Source organism: Chanos chanos, chromosome 4 (genome assembly GCF_902362185.1).
Source record: "Chanos chanos chromosome 4, fChaCha1.1, whole genome shotgun sequence".
Classification (NCBI taxonomy): domain Eukaryota; kingdom Metazoa; phylum Chordata; class Actinopteri; order Gonorynchiformes; family Chanidae; genus Chanos; species Chanos chanos.
The window spans coordinates 8,684,735-8,706,023 of record NC_044498.1 but is presented as its reverse complement, the minus strand read 5'-3'; the positions used below and the strand labels follow the sequence as shown (position 1 = coordinate 8,706,023).

General features: G+C 41.4%; 1 protein-coding gene across 2 annotated transcripts in view; it reads right to left on the bottom strand.

Moving 5' to 3' along the window:
• The window catches only part of ccdc85cb (coiled-coil domain containing 85C, b), a 32,231-nt gene extending 11,585 nt beyond the window's left edge, over positions 1 to 20,646 (bottom strand). For both annotated transcript variants that reach the window (XM_030771916.1, XM_030771917.1), the window contains exon 1: positions 19,598 to 20,646. In XM_030771916.1, the coding sequence (XP_030627776.1) occupies positions 19,598 to 20,306 (709 nt within the window). In that variant the 5' untranslated portion in view covers positions 20,307 to 20,646. The remainder of the gene's footprint in view (positions 1 to 19,597) is intronic.
• Positions 20,647 to 21,289: the final 643 nt, after the last annotated feature.

The following is a 21,289-nucleotide window of genomic DNA, read 5'->3' as shown; positions in this document are numbered from 1 at the left end:
ATACCCCAGGGCCTAGGGAGAAAATTAGGCTCACATAAGCATGCGATCCCTGCACTTGTATAATTAGAGCAGCGAAGCCTATTCCACCTCCGGTCTAACAATCATTCCGTTCTAATATCCACTAAGAGGGAGATCTACGATGATCAGTGTTTCAGAAGCACAGTTGGCTACTTAGATGAATTTCAGTGACAACGGATAGAGCCTGTGGCCCTGGGAATGACCTAGTATAGCTTGGATAAAAGACTATACCGTCTTTAACTGAACATCATCCCATGTCTGCCAAGAACGCACGCCTTTGCTGCGTGCAGGGGCTTCCCGTCCTTGTTAATTAAGGTCTACTGTTCTTTTTTTTTTTTTGTGTCTGTCCACCAAAGAGTGCAGCTCTGTCTTGTTGGGACATTACGATGTTTATATATGACCATGTATGACTGGCTGGAAGAGTGACACAGACAGCAGCGGGCGGGGGGTAGGGGTGGCGTGAGTGTGTGTGTGTGTGTATGCGTCTGTGCGTGTGTGTGTGTTTGGGGGGTGGGGGGGGTGGAGGGGGAGGGTGGGCGCGGCCAGTGCGTCTGTGAGTCTGTCCCTCTCGGTTTGTCGCTTCCAATCGCGTCAGTGTCGTCGTGACCCACTTCCACAGGCTGCTGTTGGAACTGTAAGGGTCATAAGCAAATCTTCAGGAGAGGCCATATGGGCAGTGAGTGCTAAGCTCTCTTTCTTTCCCTCTCTCTCTTCAAGTGGCGTCAGCAAACCACTCGCTGGAGGTACGCCAGGAAAGTCAATAAAAATCCCCAAAAGTCTGTCACAAGTCTGTGCCCAACATAATGATGGGTTTTGTTTTGTTTTCGTTTTTTTTTTTTTTTTCTCCATTCAATTCAGTGGTGTTCAGTCATAGCCAATTTACATCTACTTAATTGTATTCAACAAGATCCCAAGTCTGTTCACATTTTTTAACAATCAAGCACTTAGTAAGCAATACTGTGTATTTATCCAGTGTGCATGTGGCGTACATGTGAGTTTTACTCTGCATGAGGGTGTGGGTGTGTTTGCTGCCTTCTGGAAGTGAGTGCATTCAATAGAGTACATGTAAGAGGGGCCTGGGTCTATATTACTGCAAGATGTGAGAGACAGAAGAGAAACTATGGACCCTGAAATATTACATTCTGTCCTGTCTGACCTCATTGCCTCATTGACTTAAAAAATAACCCGCTCCAGCTGACAATGAGAGCTTCGTTAAAGAAAAAAAAAAAAAGAGGTTAATAAATAAAAACAGACAGAGAGGAAAGAAGATTCAGGAGACTTGCAGTGAATGAAAAGGGGAATGTAAAATCCAAGGTCAAATTCGAGCAAACACATTCGAGCAAAAGTACCACAAAAAAAGAAGAGCAGAATAAGTAGTTTCCAGGGGAAAAGAGAAGGAAGAGGGAAAGACTAACTGAGCGAGAGAAAGTGAATGGATCAAAAATAACAAAGAGAAAGACAGAGAAAGAGAGAGGGAAGGGGAGAGAGAGAGAGAGAGAGAGAGAGAGGGAGAGAGAGAGGGAGAGAGAGAGAGCAGTGGTAGAGTTGCAGTTAGGGTTGACGTAACTCAGTTTAGAGGCTGGGTTTCTAATAGCGTATGAAAGAGCTAGATCTGCATCCTGATGGCTGCCAGCGATAAGCTTTGAGGCATGTTCTGAGTCTTGCACATCGACACAGTCTGGAGAAGAAAAATTTGGCTGCGCTCTCGCACGGTCGGCTCATCCCGACAACCCAACTGGGCGTTGAAGACGCGCCAGCCAACATTGCAAAGGACTGTTCTGACAGTCACCTAACACTAGGGGAGCATTCCCTACCATCAGAACTTCTGTCAACACATGACTGAGGTGAAGACTAACAGACACTGACAAGACTGTGGTGAAAAGTCACATTAGTTTGTGCTCGGTCAGGGGTGACAATAATCTCACTCCAACCTCTCAACCCCCAACCACTCATTCCCAGCATGTGAGGTTAATGGGTTCACACTGACTGGTTCTTTTAAGTCAGGGCAGGTTGATATTACTAAGAAGCTTCCAGAATTCTAAGAGTCAAAAATAATGCCTACACCAAGCTGAGGGATAAACTAAGGCAACTATCTTTACTGCTTAAAGAATTTTCCAACAACATCAAGGTGTCTCTTATAAGCAGGACAACCCATGGCAGTGTAAACAGTCACTAGCTATGGCTGAGTCAGAGATAGTAGGAAAATAAAGGGTTGTGAAATGAACCTACACATTTACCTCAGGCAGGATGTTTTTCCTTTTTTTTTTTTTTTTCCCCCCTGCTGTTTAATCATTGACATAGCCGTGAGCCCATTGCTACAAAACCAACCTAGGACCTCGCAGTAACACACCTACAACGTTAGCTGCCAGAGTTTAGGCTCAGAGCAATTCCACTGCGAATGGACACAAACTCAGTCGACTGACCCTGTCAAAACAGAGAAGAGAGAGAAACACTGCCCCACGTCCACAAGTGTCGACGACGTCAGTCTCCAGAGCTTTCGCTCAGTTCCTGCTCTAAAAGCTCTCACAGTCTGTCATTTTGTAACCTCGTGATAGAGTGAAAAGCAAACACTTTGACAAAACAAAGCTCTCAGTGTTGTGGTGGATTAGAACAGCTAGCGAAGGGACCTTGAATGCCTAACCATAAGTTATATCAAAAAGTTCCCAGGCACTATGGGTGGGCTTGCAGGTAGTATTATTTTACCCAATTCATAACAGACAATGAAAAACACTTCTTTTTTTTTTTTTTTGTCCATAAAAAAAAAAAATCATGCATTCGGTTTCTGTTGGCTCCAATTCCAAATGGTTTGTCTTGTCATTTCGTTTTACACACATTTGAACATCACTAAATTCATCACCAAGTTATCGATTTTATCCTTTTTACACATCAAAAAGTGTCAAATTAACATAACGATCCGCACAGGAAATGACAAAGGCCAAACTGTAGTTTCCACGCTAGAACGCCTTAATACTTTCAACCGGTATTGAAATTAGCACACTAATAAGGTTATTCAAGTCATTACATGTCAGCTTACTGTAGTTTTCAAGGAGGAAAAAAAAAATCAGAGTTCAGTCTTAGTGTAAGTAAAGTAACGTCAAAAAGGCCCATGGGGGTCAGATGGCACCACCCACACTGGATTACCCAACACCACGGTGGAATCATTAGGGGTGGAGTGGTATAACAAAAATCGAAAAATTTAGGTTACTCATAAAAACCACGATGTCATGTCTGCTCAAGTTACTTTTTTTGCAACAAAAAAAAAAGTAAAAGGGCAGCGCGTACCTACAGCCTGGAAGAACAACTACTCCGCTCTGTGACGGTCTTTAAAAACCATCTTGGCCCAAGGGAGCTGCACTTTAGAATGCTTCATTCAAACACATCTTTTCATTAAACAGTCCATCTTCTGGTTGCAAAAAAAAAAAACACACTCCTCCACTAAAGTAATGCTTAAATTATTCAAGAGAAGAATGCCTGTTTTCCATTTTTTTTTTTTTCCAAAAAAGGTATGAATGCGGCCCCACCTCACCCTTTTGAGAGAGGATCCCGTTTTGGAGGGAATGATGAATTAAGACGCGCACACGCATGGTACCAAGACCTATAGTCGTGAATGGCTTGTTGACTGGTGGGTGGCTGGCTGCCTTGAGAGGCTGTTTAACCAGATTGTCCCTATGTTTGTTCTCAACAAACGCAAACCTCAACCTCATTTGAATACATCTACATACCAGTACACGACTATGTCTGCCTGTTGGCAAACACAGCTACTTACATAACCGAGACTTTAAAATGTGTTTATCCCGGTAAGCAGTAAACTTTAAATGCACCCGGTTTTCCAGGACAAGCAGAACTATCAAAGGCCACAACTTTACACAAAACAACAACAACAACAACAAACAACCTCCAGACAGCAGAGTCATACAAGTTTCAGGATGCATTCACTAAACAACTCTCAAACATTCCTTCTTTTCATTATCTGTGTCATACGCTCCTCAAGAGTTTTAGCATCTCCTAACGACCAATTAGCAGCATACCAAAAGGTCACTGGTTTTCAAACAGAAAATACACAAAATATAAAATTATGGACATTTATGACAGTAATTGAGCGTTGCCAGAGCATAAGAACTGACTAAAAAGAGACATACAGTCGATGAATCCACTTAAACCTTTGCAACAGTCACTTTTTTAAATTAATTTGGCTGAAGTTTGTTATCCAGAGCAATGCAGTATTGTCACTATTTACATCAGACTTCCCTCTCCTATTTTGCTTAAGGACACATCAACAGAAAAGTATAACGCTATGTTTTTCAAACTCGCAAACTTACAGTTTCCTTATCCTGATACCATTCACGCTTCTCTCCCAATTTGAAACACCCTATCAGCTACATGTGAAACCAATCACCATTTACCTCATTTGACCAATGTATGGCCGTCAATGACACCCGCCTAGCAAGAGGGACCCTAGCTAACTTACCCACTTTAGAAACGCAGTGAACTGTCTCACAGAGGAAAGTAGGTGGAATGGAAACTGTTAAACGCGGGTTTGGGACAAGCCATTTCCATAGCGTCTTTTGGGAACCTGCTGCCAGCATACTTTTATTAATGATAACACATAATCTTTCGTTGAGCCAATTAAATAGCGCGAAGAGAATCCTGGTATCGAGATCGTGACTCTTAAAACAGCGTACATTAGAATACTGTTTCATTTAATCAGTGGGTTCAGTCATACCCATAGAGGAGCTACATGAAACTGGCTTGGTTGCCTCACATAGCTAAACGAGGTGAGATATATTTCTAAGATAAGATTTGCAGTTTAAATTGGAACACACTGCAGTTGTAGTCTCTTTTATCTTACAAGGTTATATCCTTTTGATCCGCAAATGCACAGATTCAATTCAAGTCATTCTCATATGCACAGGGGGTTTATGGAGACTTAATCTCTAGTCTGTTGTTTGTAACATTAGATACTAAAGGAAGTAAAAAAAAAAAACAAAAAAAAAAAAAACACAACAACCACAGAGCGTATGCCTAAAATCATGCACATTTCTTATAAAAGAACTGAACATGGGCAGCTATTTAACTCAGGTTAATGTAATATTAATCATTCAGAGCAGTCTGCTGGACAGATAACTAGGGATCAAAAGTGGTAAAAAAAAAAAAAAAAAAACCCTCTGACTGGTCTAACAGATTCCAGTGATGAAAGATACTAAGAGTTCAGCTGAGGAAACCTCGTCCCATTTTTTCTGAAGTAAGCACAAAGAAGCCTTACTGAGAATCGCTGGGAGTCTATTTTAAACCGACATCAAATCTTCTTCTAAAAGGAGAAAACAAAATCATTTTTAGTCTTCCCTATAGTGACACTTATTCACTTTCTCAAATTTGGCAGACGCCTACAGACTCAGAGCAGACGAGAGAGAGAGAGAGAGAGAGAGAGAGAGAGATGTTTCTGTGCGTGTGAGAGGGGAAAACAAAACAAAAAAAAAGACGTTCTCCAACTGCAGAGCTAGACCTGACATATTACAATGGCATGCGTAAAACTTTGAAGAGAGAGGGAAAAACAAGAACTTGTCCATGCTTGCTCTGCTTTGTCCTTCGACTGAACCAACAAGGTTGACACACCGTTATCACTTGCGTTTTACCCGTTTGGAATAACGTAATGTTTTTCAACCTTCTAAATTGTCTTCTTTGACAGTTTGATTAACTGCGTGTCCACGTGAAGCCGCAGAGAATACATGGCCTTGTCTGGTTTCAAATCTGTTTTGAGATCAAAAATAGGGAGAAGGTTCAGTTCCAGGAATATACTGGCCTTATGACTAAAAACGTTAATTGAACAGCAAATATTAAACCAATGTCTGAAACAGTATTTGGTGCACAAAGACCTTTCTATATTCCGTTATCATTTCTCTTTATCACTTTATATTTAATCATTACCATTTTCTGTTTTTTAAGGGCAATGCAAATTTCTCAATAACAAACCCATTAGCCATTAAGGTCTACATGTGATAGTCCTTGTCTGTACACTCTGTTCATAGTATATGGGCTGTATAATCTCTCTCCCACATTGAAAGTGTATGAAGACTAGCTTCTATGATGAACTGCCCCACATTCAGTAAACCACTAGCTACTCTCAGTTTCTGTCTCTCCCCTACTGATATATGTGCCAGGAAAGTAGCATGTCTTCTCTACACAGTCATGCCATGAACACGTTATAAAAATGGCATTCATGAAGAGGGAACCTTACATTTCCATATTCTGAAAGCCATTAAATATATTAGTGATCCTTGGGAAGAGATTCTCTGTGGACAAATTCCATTAGGCAGAGGAGATGAGTGCTTTATGGCCAGATGGTTAAACTATCCTTGTATCAATTTGATGAAGGTATCTTCACGAGGCTCTGAGGACTCATAAAAAATAATGAGACCTCGTCAATCCGTCACATAGTCATAGATTACCTCAGTAACTCAATGAATTTACCAATTAAATCCCAAACGGTCTGACACAGACGATCCCTGAGCTACGGTGCTGACCACACACACGGATGCTTCTGGAGGTCATTTGGAGAAAGCAAAACAAATCAGTACAGAGCCTGGCTCGACACTAGTTTGGCAGTTTTCTCAGTCAATACACTGACCTTGATTGCAGTGCTGCTGGAGCCGAGGACCAGAACAACAAGAAGGTGAACTTACTGTTCAGTTCATACGAAAGCAAAAAACCCCCCCAAAAAACCCGAATACTGTTTCAATAGCCCTCTTGCCCTGAGCCAAATGATGCCAAATCCAATCAAAACATGGAGGCATCGATCTCATCTTCTGCTTTTCCAAAAAATGGGTGTGACGGTTTTGTATCAAAAATGCAAATTACGGTTCTATTGTTCCCAAACCGGTTCATAATACATTTTTTTTCCCCTCCTCAACCTCTGTAAGTGAATATTTTTTGTTTGTTTGTTTGTTTTTTTCTCAAACACAATGCAAAATCAGAGAAAAATATTTTTTGGCATCCGAGAACATTCAACACTGCGTGTACCTCCAATCATTAAAAATGACACAAATCGTAATTTGAAGCTGGTACACCGCGCGAAAATAAATGCACCGTGCATATGATAACCACGTGCCTATGGGTTACATGACAACGTTGACTGAATAGCTATCTTAAATAACAACAAAGCACATGGTGTCATTACTCAAACGACGAATTATAGTAGTTATATTGGAGCATATGAACCCAAACAGATGAGGAAACTAGAACTAATCTCTAAGTAGAAAAGTGTCTTTTTTTTTTTCTTTCTTGTATCGAAGTCACCAAGCATTGATCCGAAAACGGTCATCATTTTTGTCATATGCTTCTTTTTCTGCTGATATGAGAGACTCGAAGAATAGTCCATAAACCGAGGACCCCCCTACCTAATTTGAAATTTTCAGTGTATCAGTACTTCAGTTTTGCAATCATTCACGAAAACAAAAATCTTGCTGAACCTTAAAACATACTGATGTTGAGATTTTTTCCACTCATTCTCATGGTAAAAAGGGCCTTAAAATAACTGTTGTTTCAGTTTACTTCTCTCATTCACTCATTTTCTTAAACAAGAGCCTTAAAATAAAAGGTGCTGAAGATTCCCTCTCATTTTTGAAAAGCTTTGTTCTGTTTGTATTAAATTGTCATTCTTTAAGTTAAATTCATGTTTAAAAAGAAAGAAAAACTAAAGTTTTTGAGACGCTTAAATTTTTCTTTCTACCAAAACTTTGTTATAAACTTAACCATGGCCCAGAAAACCGGAGATACAAACCAAACCTTTAAAAATAACAGAACGTTATTTTGGGTGTGACTTTCGCTGTTTCGCCAAAGTGAAAATGAATTCTTTCCTTGAGTGGAACCTATACTGCAGAAAAGAAACCAACGACGTACACAAGTCTACATAGTAATCATTCCTGGGTTTTCTACTTGTTGTCAGGTGACAGCGAACACTAATTAATATCCAGGCAAGAACAGTCATACTCTAAATGTTGACATTGGTTTGCTTGAAAAGGCCTTTAAACATCTTGTCTTTCTTTCTTTCTTTCTTTCTTACTTTCTTTAAATGTGTAATCATCCAACTGCAGAAGAAAAAAAGACTAATGGTGAACTAGTATTTTTCTTTTTTTTTTAGCACAGGTCTCCTCTGGCCTGTTTTTCGTCTCTCTTTTGTTAGTTCAGATGTCCTAAAGTCAGGAGAACAAATCAGTTGTATCTATTCATAAATTATTTCTATGTTAAACAACAATTTCCATGGCTACCAGGTCACTGAGCACCTCAAATGAATGACATAACTGAAATTTACATAACTCTAACTACTTCTGAACTTAAATCAGATTTATAATGTAAAGTTATTTATGGAAATTGCCTTCAGTACCATTGTAAAGAACAAGCTAACTCTCCTCCAAACACAATCCTCACAGTTCACACAGTGACAGATAACATTACCCAAAATCTTATCAATCTCTAATCTACTCCCCAGCTACTTATCTTGCCACCAGACTATACACACTGACTTCAATCAAACACAACGTGGAAGTCTGCTGGAGGCTTGGCATTTCCATTGTTCTCCATCTACTACAACATGGGTCACACCTCAACACCCCAGTGACAACACATTATGTAATAACCGCAGCAAAAGGAATAACAAACCAAGTTATTCAAAGGGATTTAAAAAGAAAAAAAAAAAAAAAGGATCTTTGGAGTTTTTCCTTCCCAAACCATGTCTTTCTTTCCACAGAGGGCTTAGCCTAGCTTAGTCTGCACATTCCAAACTGCGGAATCACTCCACTCTCTGTCAGTCATGGGGAGGTAATGGTGTGATACAATGTGTATGTCAGCATGTTCAGCGCAAAGAATGTTTATGTGCTCCACCCGAACTGCATGTGTCCCTGTAGGGTCTCACGGGATGCTGGAGGTGAGAGGCTTAGCGCATGGCTGCACGCTTTCCTTTCTCACTCTCACCATCTCTCTCCCTCTCTCTCTCTCTCTCCCTGCCCTTGATATGACTGAACCTCCAGGGAGATTTCTGCACATGCCCCAGGTGGTATCCTCACTCACTGAGTCGGACGCATTGACCTCAGGTTTACATTCGGCTTAGGAAGCACCACGAATGCAATTGCTACACGCTGGATGTCATGTAACCAAAACATCAGCATCAGCACAGCACAGCACAGCACGGTCTTTGCGCTACCGTCTCGGGGTTATCCGAGACCACCGTGGTCTCATCTTTTCCACTGCCCAGCGGTTGGAGTTTGGATGGAGCAGACATCCACAGTTTTTATTAGATGGTGACAGGCTTCCTTCCACTACAGATGGGGGCAGGCCTGCGGTAAACACCACAGCTTTTTTCATTCCACCTCCTAACGCAGGAGTGTTACGTAACTTACATTTACTCTCCTCTTTTCTGGGGGCGAACCAACTCTTCGTTAAGGACACGAGTGATTTTAAAACCAAAGTAAAAGGTAGGGTGACCTGGGTCTGCTACACTTTTACGTTTATATATATATATATATATATATTAAAAAAAAACCTCCCAGGATAAACATTTTGCTCTAAAAGACTGTTAAAAGGACTGACTCTGTAAATACGACAGAAAAAAAAAAAAGATGTCATTTTTGACAATGCCGCTCGCTTCCCTGCTCCCAAGTATGACTCTACTCCATTCGTCGTTTGAACAAGTTCAGGAGATTGGGTTCTATGGCATTTTTTTTTTTTCAAACAGGACTCAACTTGCTTTGAAGTTAAACAAATAGGAAAGTGACAGGAAGAACTCAGAGGGGGGAAAAAGAAGGCGAGCGTTCACTAGACAACGCTACGAAAAGAGGGTATCCTAGCAACAAGCTGACGAAAAGTCTGCTTGTGCTGCAATATCCACGGATACAGAAAACTCTCAACCTTGAGCCCCCTGCCAAGAGCTCTCCTCGCCCCTAAGGGTGACTTTCATCCTGTCTCCGTGCTCACTCCCTCTCTCTTCACTGGGATATTGTCTACAACTAATTCGGCTGCTTCTAGCCCCCCCTAACTTACGCCATTGTACTGTAAAACTGGAGGACGACCACACGATGCTTCCATATGAATGTAATGCAGAACCACGTGCTTAGGGAACGAAAGATTTGTGGAGCTGGTTGCTGCGGAGCACATCCCAGCTCTATTTTCTATACTCGGGCAGAATAGATCATTGAGGTTTTAATCTCTTCGGATCTTCCATTGTCCATAAGCTACTTAGCTAATGCTCTCAAAAAACATTTTCCTGCCCACCCCCCACACACACACATACACACACACACACACACACAACATGGTGTCATGACATCAAGGATAGCACTGCTCCTGAAGACCGAGCGCTTTCATTGTTAGTGCCAGAAAGAGAGTAGAGTGGTGATTTCTGTACAGAAGGAGGTTGCATATTGAGGAATATAAAATATAGTGTAGAAATCCTGAAGAAGACAGCTTCCTCCCAATATGTTGTCATTTAGTAAATTATTCTGCAAAAGAACTGACTGCGCCTTCTCATTGTATGTAGAGATTTTGATGTACGTGTCCATGTGTACACTTCATGAACAGGTATGCATTGGATTTTAAATTACAGTGAGGATTTGACAGGAGTTTTTATTGCTATGCAACTGCACAGAATACCGAGAGGATGAGATATGCTCACAGGAAAAAGAGACAGCGAGATTTTCATCTGTCTTTCCAAAGCCAGGGTGATTTTCACACGAGCCAAGTTAAATCTGTAGATCTTGCTGGACGGATCTGAAAGATGCTGGGAGTGTTTTCTGTATGCTAAACTGAGATGTATAATGCAACATATACAGACATAAAAAAAAATGACCTCAGATTTAAAAAAAAAACAAACAAAACAGTTTTCCACATTATTGAGGTAAGAGTGAAACATGGCACTGCGCCTGCAGCAAAACCATGCTCACATGTAAACAATACGTCATCGTTTTCAGATAACACACCCCGTTGTCAGTTTATTATTTATGCAAAAATACGAAATTAACACTAGGAAATGACTTCATAATCGTTACTGATAAAGAACCTGACATGACAAAAAGTTATTGATCAACACTCACGTGAATGAACAGACTAGCTAATGTCAGGAGGGAGTGTGAGAACCGCTTAGTAGTACATTCTGCAGACTGAGTGGAAGCCTGCCAGTCTGTTGCATTATCACGCATCATCTGCACATCAAGGCTAAGACCGATATAGCGTTGAGGTACAAAAGAGGATCTGAATCGAGGGATTGCCAGCATCCCTTAAAACAGTTTATTCTTTTTTTTCCCATCCCACCTCTTCATTCCTGGGTTATCACCGGGATGCATGTCACTCGACAACCGCTACTTTGCACGCAAGGTTTTAGAGGTCGAAGATCCAATCAGTTCCTTTGAAGAGGATATCTCACCTAGCAGAGAGAAACCTGTGTAAGCTAGCTTACATCTGTAATCATTTACTAAAGCTGCCTTTTCCTGGTTCCTGCATTTCGTATTATTACTGAGGTTTTTAGCTAAGCTCTTTAAACTGCTGAAAACTAAACCAACAGCGGAAAAATAAAACGGCGCTTTTGGTTTGGAAAAAAAAAAAAAAGTAATACCCATTGAAAGTCAATTATGGTTTTTAAATCTTGTTCTGTAGCACTGCATCTATCTGTATGGCTGGTCGATATGTCCAGCTATCTTTAGGGCTCAGTACTCCTCCAGTAGGGAGCTTTAAAGTATGCTCAATCACTTGATAGAAAAAAAGGCAATATGTAATCTTATGGATGAGCAAATCCATAAGAAATGCTTTCAAGGACTTAAAAATTTCCCATGCTATGTGGGTAGTTAAAGTCACTTGATTATCAAACATCAAATAAAGCTGAAATCTCTTGTTGTTACATGGTTCTTGGTGACTTAAGCTAGAACAATCCAGACATTTTTTCCATAAAATCATTAGAAGGCATCTGCATTAGCTCAGTGTAAGTGCATGTAGCCATCAACCATATCAAATTATCACTGGGGAAACTGTTAACCTAGTTTGATTATTGTTGCCTGCTTACACACTCTGGACTAATTAAATGAACTATTTGACCAGACAAGTCGTAATGTTGTCATGAAATAAACTGCTTCCCTAGTCACGTATTTCACGTATCTCTCACTTTGTTTTTTTTTGTTTTTTTTGTGGAGCAGAAGAAATACTTTGCAGTCTAAATGTCTAGTAAACATTTAACAGAAAGGGCTGCAGGATTCATATACTAGCAGAGACAAAGTCTTCCAACAAGCTCCCACACTCACTGATTCTTCTATTGCTGTCAGCTAGTGGCATGGTTGAGAGGTCAAACTCGTACTGCGATGCCTGGGATAGAGGCGCTTGATCCCCAACCCCCAGTCTCTGTTCAATAAAGTCCACAAGACGTTTTTTTTTTAAAAGCTAAGAAATTCTCCAGGCAGCCACTACCCTCATAGTCAGTGCTGAGGCTTTGGGTGGTTCATTCACAGCAAAGGAGGGGTTTCTTTAAAAGTCCTCGCAGGCTTTGTCCACAGAACAATGCCGACAGACAGATGGCCCACTGTTCTATGGGCTCACACTGCTCTGAGGCCCAGAGACGTCTCCCTACCACATGTACACCCTCTTCTCACATACGCACTCTCTTCCAGATAATACTGCAGAGAAGACAGGTTTTAAAAAGTTTCTTCAGTGCAGAGGAACTCTGGAAAAGGAAATGTTTTAGAGCCAACAGCAGAGAATGACCTTTCACTGTGTAAGTAAAATACATTCATTTAGTAATAGAAAGTGGAAATTCCAAACAAGAGAACCAGGCCAGTTACAAAAAATAAAACATTTCCTGAGAGCGAGGCAACAGTTTTCATTGGAACAATCAATGCCAGATGGCTGCCTGCAATGACCCAATTCCTTATCCATGTTTTAAAATGTTTCTGCTTGAAGTGTTTGCAGGGATAAAAAAAAAAATAATTATATAAGTAAGAAAGTAGAACTGGCACTTTGCAGCTGCACCTCTGGATTCAACTCTGAATGCTTTCATTTGCGACGAAAGCTTTCATACTCTGTAATCTGCCTCTGACAAGGGCTCTCCAGCTGCCATGAGAATTCGTAGACACACTGGTTCAGATGTGTGAAAAGCCTTTCAAAGATAACTTCTCTGCCGCACCTTTTATTAGCAAGCCTTCGCGTTGTATTATCAAAATGCTAACCATTTAGTCTGGCGCGTATGACAGCAACTTGCACTCCGAAGGTCAAACTAGGTTAAGGGCGCAGAACTATCTGTACTCCAGAGGTTACAATATTCTTGACGCAGCAGTATGCTTCTGAAAAGGGCTGACCGGCAGAAACAGCATTGGGTCTGTATTGGCCATTGAGGGCGTCTGGGACGTTCCCTGGCTGACTCCTGGCAAACATTTTCTTAAGGTCACCTAGAGTTTGTACAAGAGGGATGGGATTGCTGATCTTGTGCTTTACGGCAACGAGTGCCCTTTTGGAGAACCACCTGGACTCTTTATGCATCAAAAGCTTTATGACATTATGTCTCACTGTGCAACTTGAACAACAATGCCAGCCCCCCCCCCCCCCCCCAAAAGTAATCGATTCTATCCCACTGGACTGTTTAGCAAAGCTTAGCAAATTTACATAAAAGGGGCAAGAGGGTTTAACCCTGAAACTAATCTGAAAATTCAAATAAGTCAAAGAGAGCAGCGAAAACAGCTCCGGTCATATGTGTTGTTCCTCCATTTCATCATCTAACTAGTGGTAACACAGTAGTTGTAAAAGCAGAAGTCTTTGTGATAGTCACTCTGCTATAAAGTGGTGGTACCTGTAATAGTGCTTGCTTGTGAAGGCAACACTACTGTAAAGTAGAAGTGGCAGTAGGTGTAGCAGTATTAGGAGTGTTTGCAACAATAGCGATACTATCAGATAGTAGCAAACGTTAATAGCAGTCTGTGGGTAAGGATTACTGTAAGTTAGTAATGTGGTGGTAGTAGCAATCATTTAGTACAACTCTGTGACACATTTCAGTTTGAATCTCCACCCTGCACTTGAGGCTGTTCCTGCATAGTTGTGGGATTCCTTAGAAGAACCTAAAATGATGAAATATGCTAATTAACTCTTCTCCTTGACAGCCAAGGTGAGAAGGCTTGTAACCATTTTGAAAAGGTGAAGGATTTGACTACTGTTCGCAAGAGTGAAAACGTTTCTCCTGCACAGGCAAAAGTCAAATGTGACGGATAATATGGGCCGCAGCTACAACTAAGGAAACTCTAGACTCCTATGTCTGACTGGCTGGTTTGGACTTTCTCCTCATTCTGTCTGTGTAAGAATTCTATCCATGTGGGTCACACCGAGATGACGGAGCAGTGAATCAGACAGGCTCTCTCACTGAGTACACCCCCCCCCCCTCCCTGCTCCCCCAGTCTTTTCATCGTGATGAAAGAGAGTTCCACTTCTGTCATTGTTTGTCCGGGAATGTTGGTATTCCTGACAGGCAGGCTTTCTGTTTGAAAACATCCAGCTGAGAGACTCTTGGCTGTCTAAGACCAGAAATGTCCTGGGGTAAGGGTTAAGACCCTGCCTCCTGTGGTCAAACCAAAGTCAAACTTCTTTCTTTTTTTCCACAGGTGTGGAACTTCTAGAAGAGGTTTTGTAAAACACAGTTACCACCAGTGGAAGCCACTCACAACTTTCCCCTCCAATATCCTTTACCAGCAAGGTGTGTGAGGAAGTGGAACACATAAATTGCAAATATTAAGGAAAATGCAACATAAAATTCCATGGTGTAAAAAACTGGTATGACCGGGGATTTTTGGTTGTTGATGCAGAAGAAGGCCAGTCATGGCCCTTTTTGTGTCACGCTTATTAGAAAATGTTTAATCGCCGGATGTGAAAATAAGATGGAATGATGAAGAAGAACAGAGCTATGCAAGTAACTTTTGTAAGCTGTTACAATGCCACACCTTTGATACAGCCTCCGCACAGACCAAGAGGGGTTAAAAAAAAAGTACTCCTAAAATCTCAATAAACTGAATGATTTTAAAAGGGCAGTACAAACACAAAACCTGGCTGCTCTTTCACGGCAATAAGTCCTTTCTATTCTTTGCTCATTTTTTTTTCCAGATAAATGTACGGTTTAATTTTTATTTGGACACCCAACAAAAAAAAAAAGAGCCATAATTCACTGGGTGTGTTTGCAGGACAGCTAGCCAAAACTCAATTTAGTGGAGGAATAAGTTCACTGTTCATTTGTTGAAACACATCCATACTTACAGCAAACACATTCATGCAGGCATCAACACATTTTGCTGTCAGTGCAGTGGCTGACTGGAAACTAATGACTGATGACCCGTGAGAGATTTGTAATAAGGTTACAGGAAGACACGTGGGAGGTCTGAGGCAGTTACTCTAGAACAAACAGGAGTGCCAAACACAAGCGTCGTCCGGCTATATGCCTCTGACTCACACTTTGGCAAGGAAACTCTATGATGTGCAAGAAACCGGGAAGGCTGGTTTCATATTATCACTCATACCCCTAACCCTGGTCACTCCTTTCTTTTTCTTTTGAGAAGAACGGCCCCGGGCCTCCGTTAGCAAACTAGATGGTGATAACTCTTCATATCAAACCGGTACACACCAGCTTACGTAGGCCTACATACACACAAACAAACACAGTTCCCTAATAAAGACAACACAAAAAAGATATGAAGTACTCTAAGCCAACAATTATCATGTAGGTGTACACTAATGTCTGTTCTTAAAGATGTAATTACTTAAGCAATTTCTGTTGAGAACAAGGTTGCATAATTTTAATTTCTGGAAAACCACTGCTGTTGGTTCCTAGCCACAAGCAGTATGTCTTTCAAATCTCAGCTTTTCACTTTCTATTTTAGCTTTGTTGAAGGCTTTGTGAGACTGAAACATCAGTGTGATTTTACTATGAATGAAATTTTGAGGTGCTTAAAAGTAAAATGTTCTAGGTACGAAATGGAAACACTTTACGCTAAGAGTAAGAGTTGTAACAATTGTTTTGATCATGAAATCCTGATTTTTTACAGCAACTCATCTCTATTTGGACGAAAGTGCTTTCCTAACCCCTTCTCTACAAAAAATAACGGAACCCCCTTTTTTTTTTTTGCCATTTTTAGTTTCAAACAAGTGGTCTCTAACCTCGTACGATTAGTTTGTTGATCACTGGTACACCCTGACTGCAAACATGGGATGTCTTTGCCTGACGGACACAGCAAACCCATCCATCTATATAGACTGTCCCTCAAGAGGTCAAAGACAATCATAACCTGTCTAATTAGCACACCAGTGTGAGGATTACGAGTAATGATCCAAGCCCAGCAAATCAATGGACTCAGTGGAGAAAAGCAAACATTTACTTTAGGAAGATTTATGGCTGGCTTTTGACAAAAGAATTCTGAAATCACAGCTTTTCGCGCTATCTTCATGTAATGCCAACATGGATCGCTTTGAAGACTCTGTGCGAAATCAAAAGGACTGTAATTTGGGGATTTGGTTTGGAATACACATACTAACACAAGTTTTTTTTTTTTTTTTTTAAGAAAAAGCTTCACGTCTCAAGTGTACAACCACAAACAAACACTAGTCAGAACTTTTATACTTTATTCAGGAAATGACTGTGGGAAGCAAGTTAGGAGAAACTAGGTCTGAGAGTGAAACCCGACCCCTGGCCAACAATAAGTGAACACAGACACACAAGCACAAAAAATGTAGCAAAAGCCAAAAGCTGCCAAGCCAGACCAAGAGTCTGTGGTTTAACAATGAGGTAACTCTGTAGAGCTTCAAACGAGATCTGGATTGATGAGATCTGAGTCAACACTATCAGGACTGTTACCATCAGCTCAGAAATGTAACACCACAAGTCTGCCTCTATCACGATGAAATCTAATCACCCTCGACAGCGGGATCCTTTCAGAACTTCTTATGGCCCACCTACTCCCTTTCCCTATCAACCAACCGCTCAAACTGGATTGATCCCTGCTTGGTGTCAGAGAAGACTCAAGCACCTCTTTAGCTTTCCCAGCCACTGGAACCCATACAGAGCTCCCTTTGGTTTCTGTCTATGGTTCAGGTTCCTCTTGCTGTGGGACCTCTGGTCTAAGGGAAGTATGGAATGCTGATGTGTGTGGATGTCTACATGTGTAATGAACTTAAGTTTCGAATAAACCAAAGCAGGACACATCGAGAGGGAGCTTTACACACGGTTGTCAGAAAGTGAGTGTTATTGCATGAGTCATCTCATCACACATTCCGTATGTGATGAGAGCATTCACACATATTAGCTGACATCACGTTATTTTATTCACATTCATGTTTGATTGACAGTTGGTTTATTCAACATTAATAACATCCTGTTTCTGGGCAGATTTTGAGAAGAGTTTAGGGGGATAATTGATGGATTATAACATGTACAACACGTATATTATGAATGATGAATTTTGTAATGAAGAAGGACACACACTGTGACACTGCAATGAGATGTGTCCAGATATATAGTCCAGTACTACCACTTTTAATTCCAAAACATCGGAAATTACATACCAGAGGCTTACTGGCATTGGGCTCATCTAAAGGTGCTTAATTAAGATTCTGCACCCTTGCCACTTTATCACTGATCAATTAACACATTCGTTCTGTTATGCACTGCGTAAATCTCTTCTGTGGTTTGGCCTACATTCATGCCATGCTTATAGTGAAACATGAACCTGTTTTTTCCAGAGTGATTAGTGGACGACCATCTGTACATCTGGCCGGAGAGGTAACTGGATTGATGCATGCCTACTCCTAAAGGGGCCCACAGAGTACAGAAAGGCAGGGAAATTATTCACTGGGTCAAAACTGAGCTCAATCACTTCACGCCATCTCTCTCAACCTAAACACCCCCCCCCCCACACACACACACACACACACATAATTCACAGTAACTCTTTACACACCTCTGTGCTACTCCTCATGTGTGTCTGTGAAAGTCTCTGAGCGCCCCACGATACACACAGCCAGTAAAGTTGAAGTAAGTCCACAGACCACACAATAAAACTACACTAGACCACACACATGCATACAGAAACAGCCCTGAGGGACATTACCCTGACCAAAAAAAAAAAGAAAACCCGCCTCCTATTGATTAACTTGGGCAGGGAGTGAATCAGAACTAGAGAGAGTGAAAACTGATGAACTGCAGATACAGGAAATTAACTGATCTCTAAGGAGAGGAAAGCAGTGTGGTATGGCAGTATATTTATGAGTACACTCCTCAGACTCGTTACTTCTAGATAATGAATCTGCATGAATTCGCAGGACTTTAGAAGGGGAACGCCGTAGTGTCACTAAGAGGCGACGTTTCAAAACAAAGAGGGTTTTTGGGGGGGGGGGGGGGGGGGGGGGGGTTTGGTCAAGTTCTGGCATTACGCAACACCGCAAAGATGGCCAATGATGCGTTTTAGAGCAGATTAAGCTGTATCTGCCCTTAGGGCTTCAGGGTTCTTAGAACTGCAACTCATGCCAGATGTGAAAGAGAGAAACAACGGAACCTGTAGCACCCACTGCACTGGACCTCACATTCTTGATGTATCTGTTATAAAACATTGTGCGAAATTGATCATTTATCAGCAAATGTAATGCTTTAAGTGTGTGCTGCTTAAGCCAGGCTAAACATCCTATTTCATTATGGGATCTTATCAAGCAGTCAGCTCATCTGGGTATTTAGGGCTTAACAGCGGAGGTAATGATCTTTGGTCTGCTCAATGCTTTTACACCGTCTGCTAACCAGGTCACACTGCTTTTCATCAAGCCACCAAAGATAACAAGAATAATTAGTACATTCAAAAGTTCCTGCTTTGTGAAGTGAATAAGATTGACCCTTTCTCAAATGTCATGATTCCAGGCAATCCAGATCTAAATGAGGACTGCAACCGGACAGAAAACCTGCTGCAGCTCTTTGTGGAGTCATTTCTTGATGTTCTCAAATGTCAATTATTAAATTAATCCATGTATCAACTTGTTTGCCTCACCCGTAATAAATGCCCTAATCCAATGTCAGCGTGAAAAGCCAGAATGATTCTTTCAAGTGTTGGGCAAGGTCCATGCTAAACAACACAGCAGTAACATGCATTTGGCAATAAGTGTAAAATTGAACAACATATGCATTGGCCATTTAGCCTAAAACATAACAATTGTCTATGCAAGGTGATACACAAAGCAACTGGTCACTGATGCGTGCTCTGAGCCAATTTAGTTACATTCAGGTCAACTGCTTATTCTGGTGACATCTAGTCTCAGTTTATGATCTCAGTTCAAATGTTTCTGATGTTAATTGAACACTATGATGAATTTGTCTCATGGTATTACAGTTAGCAAATGGTGAAATGTTGCCAGTCATGTGGTCCTTTATGTTAAGTCACAGATGCATTGAAATTGTTTCTGATATACACCAACTGAAGGACGACTTTTAATTTTTAACAATTAGCCTCACAGCCAGTGAGTTCGGGTTTGCTGAGTGGTGACATTAAGGTGAGAGTTCTACTGAGCCTTCTCCAGGAGTTCAGTGCATGACTAGACTCACCATTGAGACCATTGGGGATGCTTCTGTGATGATGAGGTGCCGAGAGATCGTCCATTGACCTCCTCATGGTGCTGCCCATTTTGGTTTCCACGGTTTTGTGTATGTGGCTGTGGTGATGATCTGGGCTACCTGCACTGCCTGCGCTGGAAGTGCTACTGCCGTCCCCCACATCCCGAACAGCACCTGTTCCCCCGTTCAGATTGGACAGGCTGGACTGACTATCAATAGAACTTCTCGAACCCGCGCCATTCCGCTCGTCGTCCAGCATGAGGATGATTTCTTTCAGTTCTGTGTTTTCTCGCATTACACTCTCCTGGTTGGCCTCCAGCTCTCTCAGCTTCTGCTGGTAGATGCCTACTTCTTTCCACATGGCGCTGGCAGTGTACCTGCCGAAACGTTGCCACTCACGCGACAGTTTTTTGCCTTTCTGTCTGTCGTCGTCCAGAAAACAACACAGCTCTCGGAGCTCTTGGTTGTCGTCCTGCAGTTTTTGATTGACCTCTTTCAGATTGCGGATCTCATGGAGGTGCACCTGCAGTCTTCGATTGACGTCTTTCATCATGTTCCCATGCTCGATCATCAAGTTCATCTTTTCTCCGTCAACCTGTCTCAACCTTCTCACTAACTCCTCTTTGCTCCATCTCAGCAGTTCTTCATCAGAAACCTTGCTAAGGTCATCCTTTGATGCGTCTGGGCAATTTTTTGCCATGACAAAACCTCTAATTCGAATTGCTTGATGTTTAGAAATGTTCGGCAGTATAGTTAAGCAAGTGCTAACCGTCACATCGCGCTAATATCAAATGGCGAGCGAGAAATATACTAATAACATGGTACATAGATACTAGAATTTCGAAAGAATCGCATTAAAAGAGGTCAATTAAAAGATTAGCCTGTATGTCTGAAAGGCACGTTTGAACCAATGCAGAGCCTATCATTTTCCCAGTGTAACCCCAGCGATAGTCAAAGCCGCTCCTTTACAGTTCTCAGCGGAAAATGTTTGAGTGATGAGAAAAATCCTTAGCAGCCCACTTTGTAAAATTCTGTAACTCACCAGTCACAACTCAGTCACTGTGTGGCATCCCAGCATTGCTAGATGTCAGTATCGGTGTTCCGCAAATGTCTCTAGCCCATTGCGTGTGCAAAATCGACCTTCGCACAAGAACGCTTCGGAAATAAAAATATTAACATATAATACATACATCAGTAAGAGAACTGGGCAGCCCCAGAAACTTTTGATTATATCAGACAAATGGAACCATTCAAGAAATTAATGACGATTTTCAGGTATAAAATCGGTCAATCCTGAATCTTCATGCTCGACACGATGCACACTGACGGATTAGAACCTTTACAAATTTGAAATTAGCAGGTTCTTCCCCCGCGTCCAAGGACTGGTTTGTAATTATCCATAAAGATTTTGGTGAAGATGGCCAATCAAGACGAAGGAATACAATCCGAGCAGGTAGTAAGATGAAAGACGCAAGGAAAGCCTCCTCGAAATTAGGCACTGCCTTCTTAAAGAAACAGTACACAATACCAATTCGTCCATCACACAGCTCACTTAAACACAAAATTGTATCAATGTTTTTAGAGACAGCAGTAAATGGAAGAAGATAGTTCGTCATTTGGTTCCCGTCCACACATTACAAATTTTATAAGACAATAGTTGTCTTGAATGTTTAACAATTTTTG